At 40.8% G+C, this 20488-nt stretch overlaps 1 protein-coding gene across 1 annotated transcript; it reads left to right on the top strand.

Annotated features, from left to right (window-relative positions):
• The first annotated feature begins 980 nt into the window (after nt 1-980).
• On the top strand, nt 981-9993 carry mfsd8l2 (major facilitator superfamily domain containing 8-like 2). The gene is made up of 11 exons (XM_062429511.1): nt 981-1056; nt 1309-1494; nt 2395-2457; nt 2567-2686; nt 2891-2970; nt 3437-3719; nt 6129-6202; nt 6630-6843; nt 7833-7955; nt 8107-8237; nt 9913-9993. Exons 1-11 carry the CDS (start codon nt 981-983, stop codon nt 9991-9993), a joined length of 1431 nt encoding a protein of 476 aa, XP_062285495.1.
• Nucleotides 9994-20488: the final 10495 nt, after the last annotated feature.

Raw genomic sequence — 20488 nt, 5'->3', positions numbered from 1 at the left:
TGAGCCTGAGACCTCTCAGTCGCTGTGTGATATAAGTGGGAGATGCTGAGCGAGTTTATATGTGTTATTCAAACAATCAAAACTTCTTGTATTATTCATGAGTAGCAGGAAAAACATATGGGGGCATTGGTGACATTCCTGTTTAATATAACATGCCCACGGCTAGGAACACTACAGCAGGTTGAAAATGGAGCCAACCATTCAATAACACAGGTAGCACTGTCACACCAATTTATTCAGTACTGAATACAATACAAGGGTTATTTTGAATATTTTCCTTTACCACGCATCCATATTTTCAGAAACATACTTGTTGTTTATCCAATATATTTCATTACCTGTATATTTTTTTCTGTATTCAATTTATTGTATAGGGGACAAATGGAGTCTCTTTTGGGTAAAACAACAAAATTATTCACATCTGTAACCTACAAGAGGGCAGAGAGGCCTGGCACATTTCACCCTAGTGTCTTCTCTGGGTTTTGGGAGGATCAAGTGCCTTTGATGAAACTGAAGAAAACAATATTAAATATGTATAAAGTTCAGTGTACTTTACTTCAACCTGGTAATCTGAGACATTGCCTTGACCGTGATACTCACAGTGTGGTGCTGCACTGCGATCGTGACTCTAATGGAACATAACATAATTGCCTAACAGAAACGGAGGACTGTAATCATTTTTAGACTGCATTGTTTTCTTTCCGGCGCTGATTTGAATTATTCTGTCCGTCGTTTGAGGTCTCACCCCCGCTGAGCCTCTTCTATGGGAGCAAACTCACATGATCTCTGTTTTCCACCTCTTTAGAAGTTCTGAGATGACCTTGTACAATGGTGCGACAAATTCCTCTGATTATCTGGGCTAACAGTTGTAATTGGACGCACAGTGTCTCTTGTTATCTGATTATGCCACTGAACAACATTTCTGAACAACATGCGCAGACAGAGGTCGGTGTATAAAAGGCAGCAAGTCACTGAGCAAAATGGATAATCACCAAAAGAAGAATCTAACTTTTCTAACCATTGGACTGATATTTATGCTGAGCGGCATAGAGTACGGTAAGTTCATTATGACAGCTTTATAGACTTTATAGATATCAGATAATGATAATGGTCTCATTAGAGCAGACTGAAATAGGAATCTGCCTGGCACTTTTGGCTGTGTACTCACATCACAGAGAATGTGGCATCACATTTAATTGAAATATATTTTGCTGTGAGTAAATGAGGCATATCGTTCACTCCCCTCTCTCCCTCCTGTATTTCTTTTCTCCATATATACCCTCCTCTAACCCTATCTGGTGGTCTCAGCTGTCATTCTGCCTACAATATGGCGGTATCTCCAGATTTTGGAGGCCCCTCCATACTTCCTGGGTCTGGGTTTGTCTGCGTTCAGTATGAGCGGGCTGCTCACGGGCCCGCTGTTTGGGTTCTGGTCAGACCGGAGCAAAACTACAAAGTCCATCATCTTGTTCTCCAATATTTTTGAGATTGCCGGTGAGTAACCCAACCACAAGACAAATCACATGACAAAGAGTCAGATTTTAGAAGTAGCTGGCATGGCTGTGTGTTTATCTGTTGTGTGAGATTCTGTAGCTGGTAATTGGGCTTTGTCAGACACTGTTCACTCGTTCACTACTCACTCCACACCACAATGGTAATTCAGTGTATAGGACTATAAAAGGCTCAAGATGGCAAAATAAAGTCAATTATTGGTCATTCCTTTCATCTTGTTCACCTGTCTGTGCAATGCATGATGGTAGTTACCTTTCAGCCAGTGACCATGAATTGCACACTGTATACTTTTTACGTTCCCCCTAATTTGTCATCATCCTAATGTAAAGTCTGTGGGCTGAGAACAAATTCGTGGGCATGTCTGGTGCAAGAAACACTACTGCGCATATTCAGTGGGCCACACAACGCACAGGGAAGCTGGGAAGCTAGAATTACATTGACAACACACCGTCTTTGAGTCTGATACCAAGTTACTATAATACATTCATGGCATATATGTAGGCACATTGGTGCTTTGTTAAATGCTAATATCAGCATGCTAACACGCTCACAATGGCGATACTAACATGCTGATGTGTAGCAGCTGTAGTGTTTACCATGGTCTCTATTTAAGTTTAGCAATTTAGCATACTGACATTTGATAATTAGCACTAATTAAAAACTTAACCTGAAGTATTGGACTAATTCAACATTTGACCTGATGGTGGCTTTGGATGAACATTTCACAACTATCCATCCAATAGTTGTTGAAATATTTCAGTCTGAAGCTTTGCTTAAAAAACTATTTTTGGACATAACCTTTAAGTCAAGCATTTGTTTCACACCTGAAAAGCATTTTTCCCCCCCAAACATTTTTATGTTTTCATTTATATTTTTCCTTAGGTAACTTCATGTATTTTCTTGGATATTCAAAGTGGCTGTTGTTGTGCAGTCGGCTTGTAGCAGGTACTACACACACACATATGCATCCAGTAAAATAACACCCAAAGCATGAACTGTATTAGCATGTGTGGCAGTGTGAAGGTGTAACAGAAAGATGCTGTTTTCCTCTCAGGTGTCGGTGCAGGAGCGGGCTCCTCCATCTTTGGTTTCCTGACTCGGTGCACCCAGCCAGAAGAGCGAGCCGGTATCTTTGCAGCCATCATGGCCTGTCGACAAGCTGGTCTCCTTGTCGGTCAGTCAAACCCCCTTCAACCTAACAGTGAGACTGGTGTCATTTCACCTCTCTCTCACATCCTTTTGCGATGTCATCTTTGATGTTCAGTTTCAACTGTGAGAAAGAGACATTCAATAAAATCACTAAGGTGGAGGCTACTGTAACCACATCCTCTGTTTCTATTCCATCTCCTCTTCAAAGTGCTTCCTCCTGTCTCTCCAGGGCCGGCGTTCAACCTGTTCCTGCGGCTGTGTGATTTCAAACTGGGGCCCTTTGTTGTGAACAAGTATACATCTCCTGGGGTAACAGCATCCAGATAATCAGTAATCTAAGGTCCTCTGAAAGCCTCATGAATACAGAAACAATCTTCAGAAATAGTCACTCTGCTTTCTGAACTCATGTATTTTTCGTTATTCTCTTCTGAATAAGAGGAATACAAAACACCTGCAGCGATACTCAGGCCTGTAACAGCTCATATCGATCCATTTCCATCTCATGAGTCTCTCTGAATAAAACACCTGTAGCACGGATGTAGCTTAAATGAGATATAACAAAGCTTCTGTACGCCTACTTCCATTTTCCACATAATTTGACACTGCACGTCTCTCTTGATTTCACTGAGGCAGGTTATTTTATTTTTTGAGCACTCAGAGGCTCTCTCACAGCTCTCCCAGGATAGTTTTTCGGTATTTTGATGTTGTACAAAGAACTTTTTTTTTTTGCTGTTAACTTATAAAATATTTGAGGGCACTCTTGTCTATTTTTCAGATCTTCATGTGCTTGCTGTGGGTGCTTCTCCAGTTTGCTGTCCTGGCTATGTACTGGGATATACCATCCATCAGCTCCAAAGAGGAGGGAGCGGTGATAGTGGAGATGAAACAGGAGGAGGTTGAGGAGGAGATGCCGCTGATGGGGTCCGACGAAGAGCCTGTGCACACCTACAGAGCTGTCAACTCCGACCTAGTGGAGACCTCCACCTCATCTGAAATGCAGCCTTTCCACGGCGCCTCAACGGTCTCAAACCCCTTCAAAAACTTCAGCGCCAGCAGAGGTGAGCAAGGAGGTTTGACTGCCTGTCCTATGCAATGACTGTCAGCTTTTCTCTGCCCTATTTTTGGGATTCAGGTAGGAAGAAGTGTCACTGCCAATGCACATGTTTCGTATCTGCTCTATTGATTTTCTTGCATGCACACTCACGCTTACACACACACATACGCACTTTCCATTCTCCAGGTCTCTCTGTGGAATTGTGTGCACCATGTCAGATCAGATTCCCTCTGTATTGATTGGACCTGTGTGTATGTGTCTGGTTTATGTCAGATTGTTTGTATGTGTATATGTGATGTCAGATGTCTTATTGGATTAGTGTCATAGTAAATATACATAGGATGCAAGCAGTGATTGTCTGCCGCTATTGATTACCTTTTTCTGTACTTTGTTAGTTTCCAAGCTATGTGTGTGTGTGTGTGTGTGTGTGTGTGTGTGTGTGTGTGTGTGTGTGTGCTCTCGCATGTGTCAAACCTTTGTATCGATTCTTTCACTCTTTGAGGATGTGGCAAAGGGATGGATAGCAGACTTCCTTTTTTATTGACTGGCCTGCTGTGGTTGACTTGTGGATGAAATGGATACAGAATTGGTAATGTGGCCAACATTCGTCTTATTGATTCCTTTTTGTTTTGAAGAAAATCTACAACACCAGAAACTGCGGAGCAAAACTGGAGGAAGTCTGCGTCTCTTGCACATACTGTAGCAGTGTCTGTTGGCTGTGAGCAGTGTGCCTGGTATTCGCTTTCTTGAATTATTGATCTTCCCCGACTTTTTGTGCATCAGTGAGAAACCTTTGAAACTCAAGCAGTAAAAGCATTTTTGAATAAGGACAATTATACAAATATGTCTGTCTTTTCTAAAGACGTACTGTTGCCAAAACACTGAGTCTGATTTGGATCAGTGATCAGTCATTTTCATTTAGCATTAATAAGTATAAAAGCAATTAATAATGGTTTAAAAGTGTAGTTAGGAAATACGCTGATCCACTTTCTTGTTGAGAGTTAGATAAGATCGACATTCTCATGTTTGTATAGCAAAAATGTAGCTATTGCCAGCAACCGATTAGCTTAGCAACTGATTAGCTAAGCTTAACACAATATCATTTTCAATGCCTCTAAAAATCACAAATTAGCATGTTTTATTGTTTGTTTAATCTGTAAGAAAAATTGATGTGTAAAAACAAGGTGAGGTCTTACATTTCTGTTTTCAGATTAAACAAGCAAGATATAACATGTTAATTAGTGAGTTTTAGAGGTGCTGGTATGCAGACCTTTTAACTGCTGACAGAGCCAGGCTAGCTATCTCTCCCTCTTTCCAGTCTGTGTGCTAAGGTTAGTTCTTGACTGTAGCTTCATATTTAACCGACTCATATAAGCATGGTATCAAAATTCTCATCTAATCCTCGGCATAAAAGCAATTAAGAGTATTTTCCAAAATGTTTGTTTATTGAATGCTTTTTAAAGCACAATTTTCTCATGAGGTTTGCTGCTCAGTGCTGGAGGAGCTTTATCAAGTCTAATGTAATTGGTGTTGGAGTTCCACATTTTTAACAGAGACAAACTTACAAATTAGGGGCATTGAGTTGTGGCTGTTGCAGGAAAGGATTTGTAGATAATACTCTTCGAGTTGCATTATGGGAAATGTAGGATCCAGGCTTTATATCCTGACAAATTTGTAGAGGTTAAAAGTCAGGATATCTCAGCCTCTGCTTTATTATTTCTTTGTTTCTATGTTTTTTTAATTGCTCTCTTGCAAGGCCCCCAATTTATTTTGGTACAATAATAAATTATTTGAGGTCCCCTTTAAACCCATGATAAATGTACATAGTCTACTGTACATATGCACACATGCGCATGCAGTAACTTACTAAAATTAAATTTCATTAATAATAGTGCACTACACTAATAACTGAACCACAGTAGATCAAACACTGATAACTGAACCATAGTAGATCACACACTGTAATATCAAGCCATTCCTCCAGCCATCTGGCATACACTTCCAAATTTAGCAGCAAGCCCAGCTCATTTTTCCTCCTCTCCAAGTCCATGACGGATATTCTGTTCCAGAAAAAAGCTGGTATCAAAATTTGGAATTTATTAAAATACTTTTTTTTCTTCTGTTATCATGTTTTGAACATAAGAAAAAAGCAGAACTCTCACTTATCTCCTCCAAAAGAAATAGACAGCTTATTGAACCAGAGGATCAACATGACCAACCAGCCAGGATTTGTCACACTTCCCTCTTTCAATCTTGATAGTCCAAGTTTTCTTTTCTCTTTAAACTTCTTTATCTCAGCATAACTTTCCAGTTGAAACTTTCAATTTATTGGTGCCACATGAGCTTATTTTGTGATTTTTCCCTATGGTTTCTCTGGTTTATCCAGTATATCTCTCTGTCTTTCACTCTGTAGAGTTCCTGAGAGAGGAGGTGGTTGTACTCCTCACGGCTCAGTTCATCACTCTCTTCAATCAGACAGCGCTGGAGGTGAGAGCAGCCACCGTTGAGATCCATCAGCCAGAGTTTCCAAACATTTCACACACTGTCAAACTGTTTTTCCCTGGGTTTCTTCCACACTGCATCAATCTGGGCCTTACCTGGAAAGACCTGCCCTGTTAGAATATGATCAAATATCGCTTAATTATCAGAGTAAAACTGATGTAACAAGAGCACATTATTGCTCTATGTCCTGAACATGACGAATGAAGACGCCTTATTGCCTCTCATTAAACTGTGGTGACTGGATATAGTCACACAGTGCTGACCTGGAGTCATTTTAATATCAAAACAGAACTATTCTTTTGATCTGGCCTGAGTGAAGCATTTGAAGGACTTAAAAGGTGCTCCTTTACTACTGACTGAATCACTTTATCTAACTGACTGACCTTGCTAACATCTTTCTAAAAACCCTCAGACCATGGTGACTCCTCTGACGCAGCGATACTTCAGCTTTAGTGAACTGGGCAACAGCCTGATGTACAGCCTGTGTGGGGTGGAGGTCATCCTGGGCTTCTTCTTTGTGCGCTGGCTGAGCAGGAGGGTGGCGGACCGCGCAGTGCTGGCAGTGGGCCTGGTCATCTGCTGCACCGCCTGTATCTGGTGCCTCATCTTCCTCTGCAAACCCCGAGGTGCTACCCCGCCCGGGACACATACAAACACACATACACTCATGCAAAGGTACACACAGGCTCAAAACCGCATCATTTTCCATGCCAAATCCTTTCAGCGAGGCTGGTGTTGGTGTGTAGAGCACGGCGGAGCACATATTGGGTTACACATTGGCTGAATTGACTGTGGTCTGTAAATGATATCACTCAGCTCTCGGAGGCCAGCGGGAGATCATACAGGCAAACTGGATCCTGTATGTTCATGTTGGCCTGCGTCTGTTGCAGCTCGTCACGTTTATCGCTCTGATTACAAGTGACAGGTGCTGGAGCCGGGAAGTGCCTGAGTACATATAAAAGGATTACAATAATCTAATTAGACAAAAATGCTATTTGTTAAAGCATATCCTACATTTGTTTGCTATTTGTTACAGTTACAGTTAAAACAGCCGAACAAAGAAACAAAACCTAAAAGGGTAGATACCTGCAAGAAATTATTTTCTTTTGGACCACTAAGAAACATGTTTCATTGGTGAAATTGCTTTTTGATAATAAGATTATAGGCTTCCAGCTTAGTCGGGAACATCCAACATTTTGAGTGGGCACAAATTCACACAAACATGTGCATGATGCAAAGCAGTAGAGAACAAAAATCTAGTGGCTGCCAGCTTGGCAGTGGCTACATTTTCAGATAGAGCTATCTCTGGTGATGCCAAATCATTTGTGGAAGGAACTTAAAAACCAAGAAAAAAGGGGCTGCATAACTGAAGCATGATCTGTCACATATACTTTATACGTTATCATGATGTATCGTAAAGAAAAAACATCAAAACCTGTTTTAATAGCTGTGATTTACCAAATGAATGAATCGTGTGAATCTTAATCATATGTGAGAGATGTTGTTCAATGTTGTTGTTCATGTAAATGTAATTGCGCAGCGTTGTAGTCCATATAATTTGGGGGCAAGCTTGTAATTCAATAATACCTCTGTATTATCTTTCGGTCCCTGCCAGGTGGTTATGGATGGGAGCTGTCGGCCTTCATCATTGGAGTGTTTCTACAGCTGTTGGGGCTTCCCTTCGTGGCCGTGTCTCAGGTGTCTCTCTTCTCCAAAGTCACTGCAGAGAAAACACAAGGTTGGCTCATATTATCTTGGCACTTGGTTCAGTATATTAAAACAACAGTCTAATATGTGAAACAGTTATAGATGCAGTACTTCTAAACCATATTTTAATGTTTGGAGGTGAAGGCAATAAGCTTTAATTCTTTGTGATGTGTCACCAAAAGGATTCAGCCAAGGCGTCAGGCGGTCAGTTGGGGGGTTGGCCACCATCTTGGGTCCTTTGTGGGCTGGAGGATTGACCAACAATTTATACATAATGCTGGGCATGATGCTAGCTCTGCTCATAATGATCACAGTAAGTAGAACACAGCTCATTTTATTTTTTCATAGCATCAAACAGATAGAAAATTGCTCACATGATGAATTAAGGGAATTGTAAGGGAATTGTTTGACATGGAAACACACTTTTGCTTTCTTGCTGTCCAAAGTTAACAAAATCAGACTACCAGTACCTTTAAAGCTCATTAATAAGCTCATGTCTTGTTTTGTTTTTTAATCCATGCAAAAACCTAAGTGTAAAGTTGGAGTCCTGTCGTAAATTTGATATTTTTACACTTTGCTTATTGTAGAGACTAAACTAATGAGATGTAATACATTATTCTGTCAGCTTTAGAGGTGCTACTGGTCAGATTTTGTTCTGTCTTGGACAGAGCCAGACTAGCTGTTTCTCTCTTCTTTCAGTCTTTATCCTATGCTAAGCTAACCATCTCACATGCATGGCTTCGTATTTAACAGACAGATATGACAGTGGTATCAAATCCTACTGGGATGAAAGTAAAGATTTTCTTATACTCCACACAAGTCAGAAATGCCAAACTGCGTCAGCACACACAGTACACAACGTTTTTGGATGCATCATATTTATGTGGAGCTTCACCCAAAAATCTGCTGTGTCTTGCTACATAGAACCAACATGTGAGCCGTCTGTAATGTTATCTCTTGAAAGGAGATTTATCTGAAAAGTATTACTTTCCTCCTGGTTCTCCCCCAAGTATATTTCTTTCTTTCTAAAATATTGAACTAGTGTGTTAATTTTAATAGTGTGAAGACACTGGAACTGACAAAATTAATGCAATAACTCAGTGCTTCTACCCTATATGTACATTTTCTATTAGAAATCAATCAACACTGGCTTTTGAAAACTGATTTTTTATTTCTTATTCCTGAATTAAAAAAAAAGGAGGTTCAAAGGTGGGCTTGCTTATAAAATTCTTAAAGGGAGACTATGCAGGATTTTCTAATAAACAATGTTTAGACTCACACAAAAACAATCCCTCTCAATCATCACTTATGACCCACTAGAATTGTTATACTCTAACCTCTGCCTGTATTTTCTTATTATTTTGCTGTGTTTGGGATGTATCTGGGCATCAACCTTTGGGTGTGTAGCTCCCAGCCAATAACAGTATGCAGGTGTGAGGTCAGGACTTGTAGCGTAGCAACCAGTTTACATCACTGCCTCCGTCTCGCTCTGCTCCACTCTGCTCTCTGTCTCTGTGTCATGGATGTATAAAGAGCTGCAGGTTTGTGTGTCTGCTTAACCCGGGGCAAGGCTGAGCTACACACACACAGAGCAGAGAGGCCAGACCGGACAAGATGAAGCTTTGCATTCACGGAAAATCTTCTCACAGGGCTGGATGGAGATGTGGCCGTCTTCATTTTTTGCTTTAGAACGTAACTGCGAAACAGGAAATAGAAAATAACGTCATATTTCTTTGATTCATGGCTTTATTCTCACCAGCGCCGCTCCTTTTCTTCATTCACTCTCTTGCTCACTTGACCACTACCGCTCTCTCACTCTCCCTTTTTTTCGAGGAGGAGTGGGTAACATGGAATGCTGTGTGTGTTTACAAACACCAACCGACTAATCCTGCATGGTATGCCTTTAACACAGCATGCCTTTGATGGCCTCTGCTTATTTCTCGGAACTCTCTATTCTCTAAGGCGATATCATGCTGTATATTTCACAGGTTATGACGGTGCTGTCTTATGACCGCCTGACTGAGCCCAGGGCAGTGCAGTGCGCCCAGAGCTCCGACAGTGGAGGATAGAGCTGCAGTCTGTCTGAAGAGCCAGAGAAGACAGACAGAAGGAATGCACTTCACTTCTGAGAGAATCAGTTTGCTTCTGAGGGAAGTGTATGACTTGGCAATAAAAATGTTCAGATGTAACATATGTACCTCAGAGCCTGTCAAAGAGGGGATCTTCAGATTTTATTACCTTCCTATCTTGTATGCATATCACTATCAGACTATTAATTATATTTTACACAAGGGGGCACCATTGCTCTCATATTGAATATTCAGAGGCATAATTGAAGATGAAAGCTATTATTTTTAAACTAAACTATTTATATTCCCTGGCATTGATGAAAAGATAAGAGAGCAGGTTTTTCCATGTGACCCGTGTACCCAATTTTTATTTCATGTCTGTCTTCCTCTTTAAAAAAAAAAAAAAATGAAACAGTTGACACAATGAGCGCAGAAGTGGAGTTGTCAAAATCTCAGCAGCTATGTGTCAGTGGAGCTGATAGAGGAAAGAGGTCGAAGAGAGTAATGCAGTACAGATTTGATGATATTTATTTGTACGGTTTTTGAGACTACAACATGCTTTCATATGATTCAAATAAAACTCGAAGCCTTGCATGTGTTTAAACTGGACTTGTTTGAATCTGTTTCTCCATTTCATATGTGCAAATGAGAAGCTCCTGGACAGAAACCAAATCTAAAATATCCTTGTTAATTTGCAGTCTCTATATTTTTACTGTAGGGGGGTTAAAGTTTAATCAGCTGTATTCATAATTCAAAACATGATGAGGTGTGACTTGTGTGCTGTTCTAGCCTGTATTCTCCTCTAGGATGTGCTGTATCCTACACATCTGCATCTGAGAGGAGAATGCTTTAAGAAGCATCAAGGATATTGTCGATTTCCTTTGTACCAATGAATATGGGTTTGGCCAATCTCTGTGTTTTTGCATAATTGCAGATAAGGCTCAGTAACCTTTCCAGTTTTCTACACTCAGCATGTGATGCTTGGCTTTCCAGAAGCTTTTCGCCTGAAATGGAAATTCTAATCTCTGGAACTGAAGGACATAATATTTATAAGTACTTTCATGCCCTGATCAGCGTATTCAGGTACTTGACATTTTAAGGGAGATAAGAGGGTGTATAGAATCAGGTCAAACCTGAATTCACTTTCTTTGAACTAGCTCGCTTTTTCAGCTTGATTCCAGCTGCTTTGTGTTTGTGAGGAAATGCCTATATAACAACGTAAATATCCATAACCATTTTTCTCAGATTTATATCTTAAGTATTTCTCTATAACATTAAATATTAATGGCTAAATAAGCATTAACCTTAGTTAACATTTGTTAATAGTTTAACATTAAGAATGTCTTCAAATGTCATCTTATGTGCTTCATTAGGACTGTGTAGGTGTGATTTGAGCAGATTTGAGCACAGCTGTAATCACTGCGGGGCCACCTGTTTTAAACCTACATAAAAAAATAATATGAAAAAAGGTTACTATTAAAGGACAGATTCATAATTTTTCAATCTGTCTTTAAACAACAGCCAGGTGCCCAAATAAACAATGAAACAGGTTTTACTTGCTGTAGTCATTCCTCCTGTTCATACTGACTATTACAAGATCCCCTCCACAAATATAGACTATTTAAACGTGTATCTGAAGCTAATATGAGGCTTCAGTCGTCCACATTTGTAAAAATAAGTGTCTTCCACTTGTTTCCTTGGACAGTGGTTCTCTGTTGAGTGGCATTGAGAGGCTAGTAATAATAGGAGGGAAATGTGTAGTAAAGACTTTGGAGCATACCTACTTGATTCTACCGATTTGGACCACTGTAGCCTCACATTACATTACTGCACAGAACAAGGGCTGTGGATTTTGGCCCCTATGACTTACATTGAATTCACATTAAGAAAGGATCTTTTAATGATCAGGAATGATTACGGCAAGCAAAACTCCTTTAAATGTTGGGCACCTGACTGTTGTTTTAGGAAAAACTTGAAAAAGTAAGAATCTGTCCATTAGATGCTTTGTTATCTACAAATCAGCTAAGCAAAATTGACAAGCCTCTGATATATAAAATTAATTTCAGTTTAATTTTTATCTCCATTATATCCTCACTTTAGCATTTTGAGCAACATGTTTAAAATGGACCAATCAGAAACTGCTAAACACATGTCTCTGATCTCTTGCTAGCTTGACTGAGTTTATCCTGTGTACGTTTTCTGGTAAAACTTCCACTACACGTGTTTCAGATTTTCATTAAATGTTATATTTTATCAGATTACAACGCAAGAAATAATGGATTGCAAGCTTGTTGATTTATGATCATAAACTAACCGCTAATGTTGGCAGGCTTTAATTACTACACAGCACTTTCACATCCTCCCAGTGGAGCTCGGACAAAAGCATTAATGTTTTTTTTTTCCTAAAGCTATCACAATCAATTTCATGCTAGTGATTTGAGACTGAACATTTTTCACCTTTACATGGGTACATAGCTAATTTCATCTATCAGAGGGGTTGATCGCTGACTGCGGTCAACCCAAACTGATTTCAGAGTCAGTCTGTGATTGTGCCTCCACAGAAATGGTGGCATGACTAGAGAGCAAAACACTTAAAGATGACCTTCAGACATGGTTTACGATCTGTAAACATTCTCTGCTTGGAATAATAATGTGTGTCTAATACAGTGTTTCTACAAAAAAAAAAATTCTCCCCTGGACCAAGACTGGCTTTCAAAATAAGTTGTGATGTGACAAATCCTGCTCGTAGGTACGTGTGTTAAACTGAGATTCAAGAGGAGCCAAGAGAAGCTTTCTGTCTTCAGCAGCTCAATGTGAAAACAGCCTTCTAGTGTCAAACTCTGCACATATATCATTCTGCACAGTGAAGCTCAAACATCAAATTGAAAGAACAAGAAGAAAAACATATTTTTGAGTGGAGGGGGACTTCAAATCAGCTGGCAGAGATTCGTCTACAGACTGAGCTGGCTACATAGCAAACAGCCCCACAACTGTCACCATCATGTTTGGATTCAAATGCTTCTAAACTCTGATTGGCTGCACAGAAGTACAACTTTTTTTCCTCCAGCTGAGCCCCATCCACTTAAAGCCAGCAAGAAAAGCAAGTACAAAAACACAAATACACTTTAAATCACCAAAACAGTTCCAAGTTTGGCAGAAAATAGTGTGTTCATGTGGGACCCCAACACTATCAGTGAGAAGCTGATTGAGAAAATATGTTTTCGGGGCCTCTAGATATATAGTCTCATTAATATAATTCAAAATAACTGATCAAATGTGGCACCAGAGTATGAGGCAAAAAGCAAGACAAAGCACTTGTGTTCTGCAGAGTGCAGCTCCTGATTTCATACACAAGATTGTCTGGATCGGTGCATCTTCTGTAACGGCCTACAGAGGTGGCACACAACCCCCCAAGGACATAAATAGAAAAGTCAGAGGCCTCAGGCTTTTATGTTAAATATACCAAAGATAGGCACGGACACACAAGTTATGAAATTTTAAAGATACATAGAACAACCATTTGATGCAGGAAGCAACAATTATATCTGTGCACCGTGGATGAGGGTCTGTCGCTATGGAGATGGGATTTTGTGAAGTAAGTAAAAGCCAGAGATAAAATAATGTTATGTAATTGGAGAGTGGAAACTCTGATTGCTCCCGTGTGGAGCTGGTTGTGGAACAGATGCAGGTGTAGAGGAAGTATCTGCATGTCACTATAAATGGCTCAGTTTGGTTTCCATACAACACGAAAGTTTCATGCCACAAGGAGGAAGAATAACTCAGCTACAAGCAGTTATTTTAGTTATTCAGTAGAGTGTGAAAATATGTTGGTAGCTCTGACCATTATTCAGTGTTTACTATTTTTGTGTTACTGCTCATGTGCAATCAAGTGCACTGTGAACAGTGAAGTAACTACAGTTCAGAGGCGGTCCAGCTCATTCCACGCTTAAGTGGTTTATCTTTAATAAATATCCTCTTTTTATCAAAAGGAAATTTACCCAGGGCTGTTTTCACTTATTTGCATTGACCAGCTCTGAAGGCAAATTGACGCTGTCATCTAACAAAGATAAAGGTAATTGGCTGCAAAGAGAAAAACAGCATTCGACTGGAGCCAATGTATAACAATTATGTTAGCGGCAGCAGAGGGGCAGAGTGGCTCTTCTCTTCCTGATGGTATTAGCTGGATTGAAGATGGTTGTTAATGGCTCGTAGATGATAGATGAGTTATAGTCTGGTGAAAAACATGAAGGGGGGATGAAATCAGGCCAGCTATATTCATTCCATGATTCACTTTCCCCCGCTGCTATCCATATTTTGTGCTGAAAGATTAGAGCTAACAAATCATTTATTGAGAGGTTTAATTTTACAGGAACGTATTTATTCGTTTGTCTCCTCCGGTTGTAGCTATTAATTAAAAAAAATGTTTTAAATAGATGTTAGTGGTTGGTCAATAGCCAGCTCTATCAAAGATTTACTGTTTCACCGTTATTGTTGCTGACTTAAGAATCTGACTTCTGGATATCTTTGCCAGGGTGTGGCTCAAATCCAATGGTGTGTGTGTGTATGTGTATGTGTGTGTGTGTGTGTGTGTGTGTGTGTGTGTGTGTGTGTGTGTGTGTGTGTGTGTGTGTGTGTGTGTGTGTGTGTGTGTGTGTGAGACAGAGAGATTTAGAGGATCTGCTTGTCACACACATGGAAGCAAATTTGCAACCAATTATGTGAAAGTTTTTCTTGATCTAATACACGGTATTATAAGTGCGAGCAGGCATAATTGGATGAGAGTTTGGATAACTACACCTTATAGCAATATCGAGATGGGCTACTAATGAGCTGACGGGGGAGTGGGGGGGGGGGGAGAGAGAGGAGAAGAGAGGGGACAGTGTGTGCTCATGGCTCAGTATCAGTAATACAAATCTAAATTTTTTTCATGTCTCTTTCTTCTAAGTGGCTTCAGATTCAAAAACAGAGCTCGCTGGTAGGAAAGCAAATGATTTGATTTAATGCATGTGAAGCCGGCGCCCGCGGAGTTTGTGTATGTGCAGAGGCAACAGTCACTCAGGTAGCCCCCCTCTGCATTTCTTATAGCTGCCATGACTATGTGTTTGTATTCTCTGCGGCTGGCATCGCCTCAGATACATTGAATCAATTGCCTCCACCCACACCAACCATCCACCCCCGTGCTCATATGTGAGCCTTAGTGAAATTAATGCCTTTGGGACACACACGAGCACTGAGTTTAAGGCAGCCTCTCTCATTGATTGGAGTCTATTGTAATAGCAATGGAAATATATTCTGATAATTATCGGGCTCATTTAGGTATGTGACTGAACCCTGTGTTGCTTTGTGCAGACACACAGAGAGAGATTTGTTTTTTTTTCAGCAGCAGTAGCAGCAGCAGCAGAGAGCCTCAGAGCTGACAGTAAATTTGCTCATCAACCAGTTTCGTTCCAGTGTGAGGTAAAATTATCCAATATGTCACGGTCTGGCCCTTTTGAAGGTGGTGTTACTCAGCAAAGCTCGATTTGCTCTGAAGCTAAAATGAAACAGCGCTCGAACCGACACTTTATTGTCATGGGTGGATGCAGACCTGTCCATCCTGCCTGCGGTAAACAATCAAGTAAACAACTAATCCTCATGTTTCACTTTACCCTCCTTTATCCTTCTGTGGCTGTAAAAAGCTTGGTCATGCTTGTTGTCTGACAGCGTTAAGGTCAAGGTTTATCTGCAGATGGACCTGTGGGAGCCCACTGATCTCATTAACAGTATGTGTGAAGAATATTATAAAATGATGAGAACTTCATAGGAGGTCAGCCAAGGATCAATATTAAATCCTATCTCATTTATAATCCTGCTGAGCAGAGGCTCTGCGGGGCTTAGCTGCTTAAAGAAGACAGCATTTGACAATTTACTTTAATACTCATATGAATAGATGTAATGACACACAAGTGCTTTGAGATAGATTTTTTTATTGTCTGTTTGCAGGCACTTTAGTACTGTTCAATTGTCAACAAATGCACTATAAATACACTGATGGATGATGGAGAAGCTTGACCAAAGTGTGCACACACACAAATACACAAATACACACGCACGCAAACATGATCAAGGAAAGTATTGACAAACTGTAGCAGCAAAATGAAATTAAAATCAATTCATCAAATGTTTGTTACATCTGCTGGCATCTATTTTTAAGGAGATTTGTCTGCTCTTATCTGTTATCTCCACCCTCTTAGATGCAGCATCTTCAGATCAAGGATTAAGGATTCTCATTATACATATCACTCAGAGGATTAACCCTTTCGCACACTCTCATCACCCCCAAGTTATGAATCTGACCACTGATGGATGTAAAATTCTAATGGGGGTTTGGGGGGGGGGGGGGGGGGGGGGGGGGGGGTGTGTGTGTGTGTGTGTGTGTGCAGTCAGGGTTTCATGAAATTTATTTTGACACAGATTCCCACTCTCTCAAAATCTAGAGAATCTAACCTTTGATTTTGTATGTTCCACGGCCAATTAAGCTGTGAGATCCGTTTGAAGTTGTGGACTGAAAGGGAAAGCTTGCCGGTTTCGGGACGAAACAGTGAAGGGAGACCACAGGGGTCCAGGTTCCCAGAGCCTGCATGTGTAATCCAGTCTAACATGCATGCAAATCTCATCTGTGCCCGCACACAATGGCCTGTCTGTGTGGAGGAGGGAGTGAGGGAAGCAGAGAGAAAGAGAGAGAAAGAGAGGAAAAAGCTGTAAGTGTGTGTCCTCTGTGCCAGAGCATATGCCATGATAGGTCTTAGGAGACAGTGCACCGACAAATAAGGTTCACAGACTGGTAGTCTTTAGTGGGTGGTAGTGGTGTTTTAGTGTGGTTGATATTTAAACATCTGCATAATTAATCTAATATCTGCGAAGCTCTCCAAGGAGCCAAAACACAGCATTGCCTGTGGTAAAGAGAGCATTGTAAATTCCTGGCGCTGCTCTCAGTGCAGTTCTACTTCTCTGCCATGTAAAAACAAAAGTTGGCAACCCGGATCTCAAGGGAAATTAAAAATCTTTGTCTTATCCAGCCAATTAAATGAAATACACTTTCTGTACATGGCTGGAGCTGGCCCCCGGAATCTATTTATGACCGTGTTGTGGTTACCACGATCCTTGCCGCACAGAGCTTCACTTCACACTGCAGGCTGAGGTATACGCAGGCTGGAAATCCAGAGTTTGGGTGAGAGGTGTGGGATAGTTTTTTTTCCCAGAGGCAGAGAACTTACTTTCCATCTGTCTCAATCATATAGATTTATAGGATTAGGCCAAATGCTGTTTTAGCCTTCAGCAGAGGCTCAACTCTTTCATGTGAAACATTGGATTAGATAGTGACAGAGCCTTTGTTTGTGTCGTCTCGGCCTCTTCCAATGGCTCTTTTCTCTGGCATCTTATCATTGTGTGCGAGGGTCTTTCTGTATGCACGCCACGCCTTGAACTTTATTACATTTCGATAACTTTATACGTGTGTGTGTGGATGTGTGTGTGTGTGTGTGTGTGTCTTTATTCTCCCAAGCTAGCACCTCTGCTCTATTGGGACCCCAGTGGGCAGACCATAGCTCAGCAGGGGGCCTTCACTCCAATTTGCCATCGTTTGTCACCATTTGTTCATACTGACAAACAAAATGTTGGCCCTCGCTCCCCTCCCATCGGCAACAGTCACACATGGGATCAGCTGCTCCCCTCTTCTCATGGCTCTATTTATCCGCACTCCCTTTCTTTTAGTGAATAATTTTGTTCTACATGCTAGCAGGGCAGACATGTGCTTAAAATAGCTTCCCTCGTCTAATTACCTCATTTCATCTGACATTAATATTGTACCATGTTACTGTTGCATTATTGATGGACTGTTTGTCTTGGCCTTGGAGATCTTAATTAAAAGATAAACTGGAGCTGCGGCTGTATGACAGTTTCTTTATCCAGGAGATTTCTTTTTTCTAACCCTGTCTCCTTCGTCTATTGTTGATGCAGTCAGACGTCTCCTCCAGCCTCGGCGTCATTGTGCACTTGGTGAATATCTCTATTACAGGCCCTTAGATTCCAAGGTAATTGCATAATGCGCTTTATAGCCAGTTTTTTATGATAAACTACAGCTGGACAGGCTTCCATGCACAACAGGCCAGCTGGGCTGAGCACTGACAAATGTGATCGAGATGCTTCAAGCTGATACTGGCCTCTGTGTAGCAGACCATCTCCACGGTCAGATAGCTGATGCTGATTTCAAGCCTCAAGTCACTACTTGCATTTTAGCTGGTGTAGCAGGGAAACTAAAACATGTTAAATTGCTCCCCGGCTCTATAAAAAAACAGGAAGGTCAGGCAGTTAAGGAGCTTTCTGAAGCTTCCTGGGAGAGTAGAGCCTCTCTTTGGATTGCTTGCAAATGGGCAGGCAATAAACTTTAGGTGACTTTACGGTGTTAACAGAGAGGAGTGAATCCAGTCAGGGATTTGGTTTCACTCTCCTCTCCCTCCTCCTCCACTTCTCTCTGATGTTCTGTGTCGTAAGGCTTTAGCTGCGATTTGTGAGATGAACCGACAGATGACCGTACCATTAGGCTGAGTGGCTGGCTGGTTCTCTGGTCAATGAGGCCACAGTGACAAATAAGTTGGCAGAGATTTAGACAGGGTCTCCTTGGCACCAAGGCCCAGCCTGCTTCCTTTTTCGGCCCAATGAGGGACGAAGAACAGATGTCTGGTTTAAAGCCACAGAATTCCTCCTGAGCTGAAAATTTTGTCTTGTTTGAAGTGAGCCCCGAGGCATATCTCATTTTCAGCCCTTGTACCAAATCATATGCATACCTTTATTCACATCTTGAAGAGTCTCATTACATGAAATGTAGAGTGTCAGATATGGAGGAAGCTATTAAGGAAGAGCGGTGAGCCCAGTGGTCTGTCGTAATTGGAGACACTAGTGCTGAGATGAGCTTTATATTACCAACACCAGAGTAAATACTGACCTTGCTGTTTTCATGTTTGTGGCCCTGAGGGCATTTTTAGTTTCTAGTTGTGATTCATTGAAAAGTAATGGTGAAACATAAATTCAGACTCAGAAAAATATGAGAGCAAACATGTTGGCCTTACCCAAACATAACAAAAAGATGTACTGATCATTAAAGGGATTAATGTATTAGAAACTGGTGGTATGAAATGAATTATTCTCAACAATTACCACGAAAAGATCTAAACCAACAACGAACTGATCTACTAACTAAGGATTGTCTGTGTTGCCAGAGCCTGATATATGTTATTCCCCTGTGTCATAGAGCTCCATTGTTGTCCAAAAACCATTAAAAACACATCAGTGAGTCACACTATTGCATTAGCTAACGTGTTCCTTCATTATGATGAACATGCCCACTATAGTTTATTTTACACATGCACTGTTCTTCTGCTGTAAATACTCACTAGAGCGCCAAATGTGTATTAATTGCCAGCTGAAAATAATTATTAAAAGATGTATTATTTACTCCTGCTTGAGTAAAATATGCTGAAATCTACAGTGCCCAGCTGTTTTAGGAAATCACTGAGACTAAATCACTTCGACTAAAGCCTCTTTCGGACAGGTTTACCAGCAAGCAAGAGAACCAGAGCGTCTCCCGAAAACCAGTCGATAATGTCAGCTGTAATTATCACTGGGTTGAGGGTGAACAGTTACCCACACACACGTGCTCCAGACTTTAGGATATGAATTTAAAACCAGGATCCTCCATATGATCATAACTCTCTGTAGGAGCATTCGTTCCATATGGCTCCACCATTTTATTGCTTCAGTTATTGAATTCAATAGCGACAATAAAGTCTCATCAGCAGATCCATTTTAACTGACAGAAACAAGGGTATAGTTTTGTCACACTTCAGCTGATTTATGTCTTACGTGGATTTTATTGGTGTTGAAATTCACCCTAGGGGCATTAATGTGGAATGATCTCCATTTGTAACTTCTCTTTTCACTTAACCTGCCTCCACAGGGAGGTCAGAGGTCAGAGTCAGTATTCAGACCCCAGCGTTTGGCTCTCCAACAGAGGGTTGAAAGTGGCTCCTCTTTTCAGTGCACGTCACTGCGGCCACAGTGTCCACATGTCATCAAAATGATGTAAGTTGAAAAGCGTGAGAGTGTTGATACCTCTAAGTAGGATTTTTTTGAAATAGATGAATGTTTTTGATTTTGTAAAAATGTTATTACTCTAATAAGTTAATACTTGTTGGTGTCAAAGGGTCTTTGTCAGGAAAAGTTCAATCAGTGACTGTACTACAAAACACTTCCAGCTTGAATTAACAGATGTATTCTAGCCCACATTTCATAACCATACACCATTTTCTAATCAAATCGCTTTCATCAGGAGCTCATCTAGTTGTTGCAAACTATGTTAATGTGTTAAAATGAGCAGAGGATCCACCAGTGCTGTTGCAATCAGCACAGACTTTCATTACTGTATGTTAGAAAATAATGGGAAGGCGCAGCCGAGGAA

Source organism: Scomber scombrus, chromosome 11 (genome assembly GCF_963691925.1).
Source record: "Scomber scombrus chromosome 11, fScoSco1.1, whole genome shotgun sequence".
Lineage (NCBI taxonomy): Eukaryota > Metazoa > Chordata > Actinopteri > Scombriformes > Scombridae > Scomber > Scomber scombrus.
Note: the sequence above shows the minus strand (reverse complement) of the source record. Positions and strands in the feature narration are given on the sequence as shown.